The sequence below is a fragment of the Phoxinus phoxinus genome (assembly GCF_949152265.1).
Source record: "Phoxinus phoxinus genome assembly, chromosome: 1".
Taxonomy (NCBI): Eukaryota; Metazoa; Chordata; class Actinopteri; order Cypriniformes; family Leuciscidae; genus Phoxinus; species Phoxinus phoxinus.
Genome location: NC_136876.1, coordinates 52,040,864 through 52,052,963, shown reverse-complemented (window position 1 = coordinate 52,052,963; position 12,100 = coordinate 52,040,864). Strand labels below are relative to the sequence as shown.

Genomic DNA, 12,100 nt, shown 5'->3' with positions numbered 1-12,100 from the left:
CAACCAGTCTCTCCTCCTCTCCACTCCGACTTCAACCAACCGGAACTGGACAAATTCTTTCTGAACTTCATACACTGTTCACTCATTGGCCAGAGGAGAACTGGCCCCCGACTGAGCCTGGGTTCTCCCAAGGTTTTTTTCTCCCTTCTGTCACCTGATGGAGTTTTGGTTCCTTGCCGCTGTTGCCTTACCTTCTGGCTTGCTTAGTTGGGGACATTTAATATTCAATTATTTTCAATTATTTTTTTTGTATTTTCATGTTATAATTGTGAAGCTGCTTTGATACAATCTGTATTGTAAAAAGCGCTATATAAATAAAGATGACTTGACTTGACTTGACTTTTGAGCTAAAACTTCACACACACACTCTGGGGACATCAGAGACTACATCTTGTGAAAAGGGCTTATACCACCCCTTTAAGGCAGCTGAGGAAGCCAATGGAGGCATCACAATAGGTTATTTGGCCTTTTTGACACTATGGGCCCATATCTAAGCGCATGATCTCAAGCACACGGCCGTGTCCGAATCCACTTTTGCGAGTTTAACGACGGGGGGAAATGGTCGGTGCTCCCGGCGCATGGTTGTCCCTATTCTCTTAATGAGTAATGGGTGTGTACCCATGGACACACAGATGGGCACAAATGCATTTGCTATTTAAACATCGTGGCGCAGGACGTGAAAATGATAAGTGCGTCGCAAAACACACTTGCGCCTGACGCTGCTGTGCGCCGGGTGTGTGATAGCGCCCTGTAGGAGAGAGATCAGCGAGCAGTGTGAGCCAGATAAACCTGCACTGTCCGCATGAGCAGCACATGTGAGGAGAACATGTGTTCGCTATTAGCTCACGCTGGAAGCTTGTCACTGTCGTCTGAGAGATGCTCGCTGCCCGTATGTGGGAATGCAGTGATATCCTGAGAGAAATGTGATTTATGATCCGGTCTGCAGTCCTGAGCGCTCGCTGTCTGGAACAATCCTCGGGCCGAATGCATCCTGAGCTCAGTTACACAGAGATATCAGTGAGAGAACGTCTCAGTCTGCTGCCACAACACAGCTCCTTCTGCTCAGGGACGCACACTTAGACGGACAGCGGGACTGGAGTGCAGGTTTCTAAAGTGTGACGGTGTTTCATTAGTCAAACCTGTATGAGTTTCTGTCTTCTGCTAAACACAAAAGAAGATATTTTGAAGTTTTCAGTTGATGGACCCCATTGACTTCCATAGTAGAAAAAAAAAAATACTATGGAAGTCAATGGGGTCCAACCACTGTCTGGTTCAAAATATATTTTTATAAGTTCAACAGAAAAAAAATTAACTCATACAGGTTTGATACATACTTGAGGATGAGTAAATGATGACAGAATTTCATTTTTGGGTGAATTATTCCTTTAATGGCAGAACAAACCTCAGGTTTCTCAAATCTCAGGTACACCAGCTACGATAGCATGGCATCTCAAACAGAAATGTGTCACGGTACTTAAATACTCGTGATGTTGAAGCTGTTTTAACATGATGTCAGTCATATCTTTCATAAAACCTTCGTATCCATATTTATATTTTTGCTACTTGGAAACTCTATAATTATACTATAATTATGGTAATTCCTACAGGAATGCATCATCCGATTGGATATCACTCTAAGACGTGCAAAATATAATCATATAGACTTAATACATAAATAATAAGATGTTTGTTAACTATCTGTCTCATTTAAAACACTGAATTTAGTAATGAACCAACGTGAATTTTATTTCAAATCGAAAATATTTATTTAATAATCAAGTCAGTTTTTTTTTTTAATAATCAACTCTCAAATAAAAACGTAGTTAAATACAAACACTTAAATTGCACTTTTTATACAAACTTTTAATGATATAATTATGTTTCTACTCCAGTTCATTTCGTTAGATGGTGGCCTTGTTTTCATGAACAATTTATTCAAATATATGTTAAATAATGAAGACATCATAAACAGGTTAAGTAGAGATATAATGCATATGTAATACAGTGCATATATTTATTAAAATGCTCCTTTCTAGAGTTATTTATTCTATCTAACAAACAAGTTAGGTAAATATAACGTTACGCGACATTGCACTGTTTCTTCCAACAAACCTTCTGATGTTCATTCATGTGTGTTTGTGCTATAACTAGTTGTAAAGAGGAAAGTCTTTGGATTTATGAATCAATATAAAGATCAGTCAATATTGTCAACGTTATGATAATGTTATCCACGTGGTGTGCAGGAAAAAGATGCAAAACAATTTTTTTCTTCTATTTTTCACAATATATGATGCCATCAACTCAAATCTAGTGATTGTTGTAGCATCTTCGAAACATAACAAATGAGATTTAAGCTTATTGATTTCAATCTGATTGTGTGTCAGAGGCTCGGTAAACAGGCTGAGACTTAGTGGCTGCTTACACGACACCGTTTTGAACTAAAAACGTTAAAAAAAAATTATGTCTGTTGGCCGTTCGTTTACATGAAAAAGGCGTTTTGGGTGCCTTAAAAACGTGAACTTTTCAAACTTTCAAAGTGCACGTTTTTAAAAACGGTCTCCGTGTAAACGGCAAAAACATGAATCTCTGAAGACGACGACGTCATACACATGCGTATAACGTGTTCAGTCTATAGTGTTTCATCGCCATCTACTGGCCTGGAGGCAGAATACAGCGTTTTTAGCCGTTTTATTTTCTGTACGCATAAGAACTCGTCTCCGTTTTAAGCATATTGTTGTCGTGTAAACGTACCCTAACATGTCTTTCATACACCTTGCATGTCTCCTCTTCGTGCTTGTGACGCAGTGTAAACTGTAGTGTGTAATGCTGCGTTCACACCAAACCCGAATAGAGCGTCTGGCGCGAGTGATTTCAATTATAAGTCAATGTAAAGACGCGTTTACGCGCGTCTGGAGGTCCTGAGGCGTTTGCGCAGTAGGAACGAATTCACCTCATTCGCGCGTCCAGTTCACGCGAATTGAGCGTCTGGCGCGATACGCGCGAGTGGTGCTTTGTGCATTCACGCTTGTGACGCGAATTCGCATCTGACGCCCGAGTTGAAATGTTTTTACTTTGGCGTCAATTCGAGCCATGTTAACCAATCAGGAGCCTGCTTGCTGCTGTCACGTGGTGCTGTCACTGCCGCTTTTCAGTTTATGTCATTTAGGGGTGGGCGATATGGCAAAAATATCATATCACGATTTTTTTCAGGAAAATCACGATTCACGATTTTATCACGATTCCTTTTCATGTTGGTTTTACTATTTTGCAAGTGACTGAGCATCACAGCCAAACTAATGTCCCTATTTTAAAAACAAAGCCTTAGGTAACAAAATATAAAATAAAAAAGAATAGCAGACATTTAGGCCAAAGTGGCGAAGATAAAAAATATTTGTCATTGTCTTTGTTATTAAAAATTAAGAACAAAGATACACATACACAACTTAATATACAAATAAAAAAAACAGTGTTTTATTTTTTCAGCTGTAGGTGTATTTAACAGCATTGAAGAAAGTAATTAAATGAACAAATATGAAAATAAAACACAACATCGACTTCACTATATAAATTTTACATTGATTCTTATTTAAGCTACTATAAAGTTCTCAGTCAAGAGTGAGTGAGATGCTCTTTGTATTTTGTTGTTTTATTAACAGGGATAGTTCTCCCAAAAATTTAAATTCTCTCAAGCCGCTTTAAACCCGAATAAGTCTCCCTCTTCTGTTGAAAATAAAAGTTATTTGGAGGAATGTGGGTAACCAAACAGTTGATGTACCCCAGTGACTTCCATAATAGTTTTTTCCTACTATGGAAGTCAATGGGGACCAGCAACCGCCCGGTTAGCCACACTCCTCAAAATATCTTCTTTTGTGTTCAGCACAAGAAACAAATTAATACAGGTTTGGAACAACATTAGAGAGTGAGTAAATAATGACAGAATTTTTATTTTTGGGTAACTGTCCCTTTAAGGACAAGCGGCAGCATGTTTACTATTAGGGCTACTGTCTCTTTAAGATCTGCGCGCAACGTCTACACGCATTTGACAAGGCAGTTTTTTTCTTCATTTTTTCTATTGTTCTTTCACTTTAGACATAACCAACTTTGTTTATGTAAACCTTGTGTGTATTTGACAGTATTAGCGCAATAAGATAACTTAGTTCAGTAACGGGTGCTGTTAGACAGGCTTTTAGTGCATGTGTGCGCGTCCGGTCAATTGCGCTCAGAAAAGCGCCCGTTAGAACAGCGCATCAGCAGCGAATGGCATGTTTAACCGGCAAGGCTTTAAAGCACATGCAAATAATACATTTTTATGAACTACAGTGTCCCGTTCCTCTGCATTTCATGTGGATATACGTCGCGCTGTACAGTATGTTGAGACGGAGGCGCCAGAAATGCAAACTGATAAAATGGACGATCCTACGATATTTCTTCAAAAGCAGATCGTGGAGACATTTTAATCGTCCACGATCAAAAATCGTAATATCGCACACCCCTAATGTCATTTCAAATGTTTGGCCTCAATAACTTATTTTATATGTTTGGCCTCAATAACTTATTTTGTAATATTACTAAATGCTAAATTCTCGACTGAACAACTCTTAAAGCTACATTTCGTGACACAATAACAGTAGTATTTTTAAATTTCGCGGCCTTTCTTGCAAACAGAACCTCCTAGCACTGGCCCCTCCCACATGAAGCAGATTTCGCTTTGGAAGCGCGAATGCATTCAAAATGTTCAAGCGTCAAACTAGACGTGATAGAGGCGAATTTGCCGCTCTATGCGCGTCTGGTGTGAGCGCAGCATTAGTGTCCTGGCCTCACCTGCTGCTTCATGTCAGCGTAGGTCTTCTCTGAGCTGAGCTCCACTTGCTTCTTAAAGTTCTCCAGTGCGTTCTCAGCCTGATGGGCCTGATGTCTCTGACTGTCCCGAACACGAACCAGCTGCTCATCTTTATCCCTACAACACAAAACACACACTAACTGGGTCACCCAGTGACTGGTACACACACGCGTATCCATGTGCTTGCATTATTCTCAGGAGTAAGAACCGAGAGAAAGTCGAGTGAAACTTCGGAAAACACGTCACATAAAAGCATCATGTTGTGCTTTATACTTATTGTTTATCAGCTGATTGGGGAAGTGTTTTATGTTCACACAAAGAACTTCAGCGCACAAATGTGTGTCGACGCAAAACAAACTCGTGTCTGACAACAACGCTGAGACATAAAGAGCTGTCAGTCGCAAGCCAGACTGCAACAAAGAGCTTGTCAACCTGCTTTCACTCGCTGTATCCGTGCATGAGTGTGAGGCTCATCTCGCCCTCCGTTTAAAAGGGGGTAATTACTGTGGTGATTACCTTAAAAACTACATATTAGTTCTTCATCAAACACCACATCCAAAAAAGCCACGACAGAACAATATCAAAGAGGAAACATGACACCACACATTTAATGTGAGGAACTGTTTCTGTTACAACACATTTTTTGTTTACGGATGCACGATATATCAGCCACCATATCGGTATCGGCCGATATTCCTTCATTTTTAATGTTATCGTCATCGTCCAAATAAGAAAATTTGTCCAATATATTAAAGCCGATTAATAATGTAATTATTAATAATTATTAAAAATAATTTCCTTCAGCTGAGACACTTCAGATGCGCACTGTTCAACACAATATAAATATAAAAATTTGGATTTAGATTTATCGGCCAATATATCGGTTATCGGCTTTCAAATATAATAATTATCGGTTATCGGTATCGGCCTAAATTTTCATAATGGTGCATCCCTAATTTTGGTAATAATCATTTATAGTAATAACTACAGGTAAAACTTGAAAAATTTGAATATCGTGCAAAAGAAAAAAGTACAAAGTGAGATATTTCAAGGCTTTGTTTGTTATAATTTTGATGATTATGGCTTACAGCTTATGACAACCCCAAATTCAAAATTAGAATATTGTGAAAAGGTTTTCATAAGCCATAATCATCAAAATTATAACAAATAAAGGCTTGAAATATCTCACTTTGCATGTACTGAGTCTATATAATATATTAGTTTCACCTTTTAAGGTGAATTACTAAAACAAATGTTTTGCACCATATTCTTATTTTTCAAGTTTCACCCGTATAACTATAATAATATTTTTCACAAAATATTTCAAATGCTCCACACACACACAAAACATACATATAAAAACGCGCTCTCTAAATGAACATCATCAGATCATCCTTCTTTAGTTATCGTCTCATTTAGCATTCACATAAAAACACACATAACAATAAGAGGAAATTAAAAACAAAACAAAAGCAAAAAAAAAAAAAAAAAGTTGGGGACCTTTTTTCTTTTTCTATGGCCTCTTTTCTGTGTAATTTTGGTCTCTCTCATGTTTGACATCAAAAGATCTAGAAATTGTTTCTCCCTGACTGTTGTGTAGTCTGTAATTATTAATCTGTCTTGCAACATGAATGCCTTCAGGGCAGAGCAAACACAAAAGAGCCTTCTGCACATCTCTGATGTGGAGCAACCAGCACACACAAAAACACTGGAAGAAAGGAAGGAAGAAAGAAAGAAAGAAAGACAGAAAGAAGAAAACAGGCGTCTAAACAAGAAAGAAACAAGAAAAATACGAAGCCACAAAAATAGCACTCTCTGAACATGCAGAGCTCCAGAGAGAAGAGCGAGCAGCTCGTGGAGAGGAAGAGTTAGTTAGTGCTTCGTTTCTGTGTGTCTAACAGTCCTGTTCATACGCTACAATAACACCAATCACATATTACATTAAACTTACTCAACCAAACTGCTCCTTTTCTCTTTCTTTATATGTAGTTTTCCGATGCAAACACGGACTCGGCGGGCATTATTAACCTTCGCTGTTCTGTGTTATTGCGATTATTATTGTTACCTGTTCATCATTGTGTCAGTGTTTTATCCGCTGACTTTAGCTTTGGCTTCTTTGCGCGAAGAACAACATAGTGACGAAACGCGTTTGTCCATCCAGGGCCATCGTAGAAACATGTCGATGTGTGTATAGATAGAAATGCTCATTCTAAGCTAATAAAAACATAACGGTTCATTATGTAAGATCTTTATACACCCCTCAAAACATTATGTATATGATATTGCAGTTCTGTCAACAGATCCTCAAAATATTACACAGTGCGCCTTTAAGGCGAGACACTACAGGTGAATAGGGTGAAATTTTAAAATAATAGATATCACCATGAAACTTCCTCAGTTGATTACTTACACAAGTTCATAAAAAAAATGTATTACAAGTTTTTAAAATTTTTAATGTTTAATTATGCAAATTATGCATTATCTCATTAAATATGCGCAATTTTGCATATATTTCCGGTAGATAGATCTGAACATATGATAAAGCCAGGTGCAAAATTATTTTTTCATTTTGATTACACACAAGATGAAAAAAGATGTTCAGAGGGATTTCAGGATATATGCTTTCATTACCTAGGAAATCTAAATATACTGTCCATAGCCTTAAAAAATCGATTTGCGCCATATTTTTTTTATTAAAATGTCCCATAAATCAGGCCAGGAATGATTTATTAACAAATCCCTCTGAGCATATCTTCAGAATACTGCTAAGTGTATAACTGGAGAGTTTGGTGTACATCGGCTGAGATGTTTCTACTGGAGAATGACAAAAAACTCATTTTGAGAAAAAGGCATTTCAAGATTTGTAATGTAAAAAATCATACTTTTTTAGTGGAAACAACTATTTACTGACACAATATCTAATCAAATCATCAGCAACAACAATACAAACCACCTAAATCACATCAACACTTATAAACACAGCATTTATGGCCTTCAACTGAGCAGAAAAACAGTCAAAAACACACATCTGAATGTCAGAGCGCGTCACGTGATGCATCTGAACCAATCACGGTGTCAGAAATTGACATCAGCCAATGAGATTTCGCTTTTAGAGTTAAATGCCCATTGTACTTTCACGATTGGTTGCTGATTGAAAGGAAATTAGCATATTTGGATCCGACAGCATTGTACAGGAGAGAGAGAGATGTCCAGCGGTGTGTGTGATGACGGTGCAGACAGAGATCGCGGATCATGATGATTTTATAGCGCCAACTTTTGTTGAATTTAGGAGAAATCTACAGACGCAAATAGACAAAGTTAGTAAAATAAAGACCTAAATGTGTGTTTCTGACTTTTTTTCACCACAAGTCTGAAAGAAGACATGTTATTCAAGACAAATATCCCAAAATCTCAAAATTGACCAGTGAAAAAAAAACAATGTTTTTGCCTGCCGTGTCTCGCCTTAAGCAAACAAACAAAAAAGTACAGTGTAAAGGTTGATCTTCTGGGTTGAGGTGTGCATTTGTGTGAGAAGGCAACAAAGCCTGACCGAGGGTGTGTGTGAAGAGCAGACAGTCCGTCACCATCCGTCACAGAAAGAAGTGAGATGAGAAGGACAAATAAAGCAACGCGGCGGGGAACGGGGAATGCCAGCTCCGCAGAGGTCTGAGCTCGGAGAAGAGTGGAAGACGAGCAGACTCAAATTAAAGATGTGCCGTCAAACCAGAGGAAATCCTTCTCATCCTGCACTCTTTAAGGGGATTTTTTTGGGGGAAAAGCAGAAGGAAGGGACTTAAGGAAAGGGCGACAGTGCTTCCGCCTAGCCACAAGTCAGACAAGGAGGGTCAATTTTCCAAACCTCCTTAACCACAGGACGCCTCCAATGTGGAGAGCAGGACGCTTCGATGGGGAGCGCGTACTGTAAATACGACTGGAGAAGATGCTGCTAATTCAAACGCTATGGCCACACAAACGCACCCATTCATTTTCATCCAGGCTGAGTTCAACCCGTCAGACGCCCGAGTCTCCGGCACACACGGCCTCAAGGAACCTGGGCTCTCGACCCAACAACAAACACGGTTCTCAGCGACTGGACGAAAAAAGAATACGCAATTCACCCAACGGGGTGTAGAGTTCTGCTGACTCAGCGATAACATGCGTATAATAATGAGACATGCATTTTGGGGAAGATCTGCTAAAACTAGACAACATTAAAAATAAGCCATATATATATATATATATATATATATATATATATATATATATATATATATATATATATATGCGGAACATTGTTTTAATACAATTACAGCACTAATAAAGATTCCAAATGATCCAAAAGCACAAAATATCCTGTTGAAAATCCAGTTCATCCATCCAGTAGGATCTTAATTGATTCTTGTTTGATCTCGTTGGGAGTCTATCTATAAATTATGAAAGTAACTAGAGATATCACTGCTTAATTGTATATTGGCTATAATAATACGTGCAAGTGTAATTATACATGAAAGAACTGAGTAGTAATAATTAACTACATGTACTTGCTATAGGGTTAGAATGTAGATTAGGGTTAGTTGCACAATTTATAGTAATTACTATTAACTACATGTAATGTGTAACAAGAGCACAGTGAAATAACAATAATTATGTTGAAAATGTTGTATATTTCAATATATCACGGAGCATCTGCATGAGGGAAGTCTTAAGGCTAAAGAGCTTTACATACGCGGCATCTTCATATTCGACTCCCACTTGGCCAACATCAGTCTCTCTGGACGTGGGCTATAAACACACTGGGAGAGACATATGGATTCCAGGTGGATTACACCTCTCCACACCAGTGCGAAGCCAAAGGCCGTCCACTCCATGAGCTCATCATGACGGAATGATAACACATCCAGACCCAGATCAAAGCTGGGGCCCGAAAGAGAGGCAACACATTAAAGCCAGAGAGAAAACTCAAAGCTGAAATTTTCCAAAAGAGGAGAGCCTCATTCCTCTGTCCCCGGAGAGCCAGAGACGCACAGAAACAGTCTCGCACATGCAAAAACACATTTGTCCTTCGTGTCAGAAGTAGTGCGAGCGATGGAAGTGCATCAGAAATAAAACTGGACATAAGTTTACTGTCAGGAAATTGTCAAGTGTAGACAGCATCACTGATTATAATGGGTTTTATTTGCATTTGTCGCGTCGCACCACTTTAAAGTGTAGACAGCATCACTGATTATAATGGGTTTTATTTGCATTTGTCAAGTCGCACCACTTTAAAGTGTAGATAGCATCACTGATTATAATGGGTTTTATTTGCATTTGTCAAGTCGCACCACTTTAAAGTGTAGACAGCATCACTGATTATAATGGGTTTTATTTGCATTTATTGCGTCGCACCACTTTAAAGTGTAGATAGCATCACTGATTATAATGGGTTTTATTTGCATTTGTCGCGTCGCACCACTTTAAAGTGTAGACGGCATCACTGATTATAATGGGTTTTATTTGCATTTGTCGAGTCGCACCACTTTAAAGTGTAGACAGCATCACTGATTATAATGGGTTTTATTTGCATTTGTCGCGTCGCACCACTTTAAAGTGTAGACAGCATCACTGATTATAATGGGTTTTATTTGCATTTGTCGAGTCGCAGCACTTTAAAGTGTAGACAGTATCACTGATTATAATGGGTTTTATTTGCATTTGTCGCGTCGCACCACTTTAAAGTGTAGATAGCATCACTGATTATAATGGGTTTTATTTGCATTTGTCGCGTCGCACCACTTTAAAGTGTAGACAGCATCACTGATTATAATGGGTTTTATTTGCATTTGTCGCGTCGCACCACTTTAAAGTGTAGACAGCATCACTGATTATAATGGGTTTTATTTGCATTTGTCGAGTCGCACCACTTTAAAGTGTAGACAGCATCACTGATTATAATGGGTTTTATTTGCATTTGTCGCGTCGCACCACTTTAAAGTGTAGACAGCATCACTGATTATAATGGGTTTTATTTGCATTTGTCGAGTCGCACCACTTTAAAGTGTAGACAGTATCACTGATTATAATGGGTTTTATTTGCATTTGTCGCGTCGCACCACTTTAAAGTGTAGATAGCATCACTGATTACAATGGGTTATATTTGCATTTGTCGCGTCGCACCACTTTAAAGTGTAGACAGCATCACTGATTATAATGAGTTTTATTTGCATTTGTCGCGTCGCACCACTTTAAAGTGTAGACAGCATCACTGATTATAATAGGTTTTATTTGCATTTATTGCGTCGCACCACTTTAAAGTGTAGATAGCATCACTGATTATAATGAGTTTTATTTGCATTTGTCGAGTCGCACCACTTTAAAGTGTAGACAGCATCACTGATTATAATGGGTTTTATTTGCATTTGTCGAGTCGCACCACTTTAAAGTGTAGACAGCATCACTGATTATAATGAGTTTTATTTGCATTTGTCGCGTCGCACCACTTTAAAGTGTAGACAGCATCACTGATTATAATGGGTTTTATTTGCATTTGTCGAGTCGCACCACTTTAAAGTGTAGATAGCATCACTGATTATAATGGGTTTTATTTGCATTTGTCGAGTCGCACCACTTTAAAGTGTAGACAGCATCACTGATTATAATGGGTTTTATTTGCATTTATTGCGTCGCACCGCTTTAAAGTGTAGACAGCATCACTGATTATAATGAGGTTTTATTTGCATTTGTCGAGTCGTACCACTTTAAAGTGTAGATAGCATCACTGATTATAATGGGTTTTATTTGCATTTGTCGTGTCGCACCACTTTAAAGTGTAGACAGCATCACTGATTATAATGGGTTTTATTTGCATTTATTGCGTCGCACCACTTTAAAGTGTAGATAGCATCACTGATTATAATGGGTTTTATTTGCATTTGTCGCGTCGCACCACTTTAAAGTGTAGATAGCATCACTGATTATAATGGGTTTTATTTGCATTTGTCGCGTCGCACCACTTTAAAGTGTAGATAGCATCACTGATTATAATGGGTTTTATTTGCATTTGTCGAGTCGCAGCACTTTAAAGTGTAGACAGTATCACTGATTATAATGGGTTTTATTTGCATTTGTCGCGTCGCACCACTTTAAAGTGTAGATAGCATCACTGATTATAATGGGTTTTATTTGCATTTGTCGCGTCGCACCACTTTAAAGTGTAGACAGCATCACTGATTATAATGGGTTTTATTTGCATTTGTCGCGTCGCACCACTTTAAAGTGTAG

General features: G+C 38.3%; 1 protein-coding gene across 4 annotated transcripts in view; it reads right to left on the bottom strand.

The window, feature by feature from the left end:
- The window catches only part of cep112 (centrosomal protein 112), a gene marked incomplete at its 3' end in the record, with an annotated part of 233,392 nt that overhangs the window by 124,472 nt on the left and 96,820 nt on the right, over positions 1–12,100 (bottom strand). For all 4 annotated transcript variants that reach the window (XM_079622922.1, XM_079622921.1, XM_079622924.1 and 1 more), the window contains one exon: positions 4,822–4,957. In XM_079622922.1, coding sequence (XP_079479048.1) covers positions 4,822–4,957 — 136 coding nt within the window. The remainder of the gene's footprint in view (positions 1–4,821; positions 4,958–12,100) is intronic.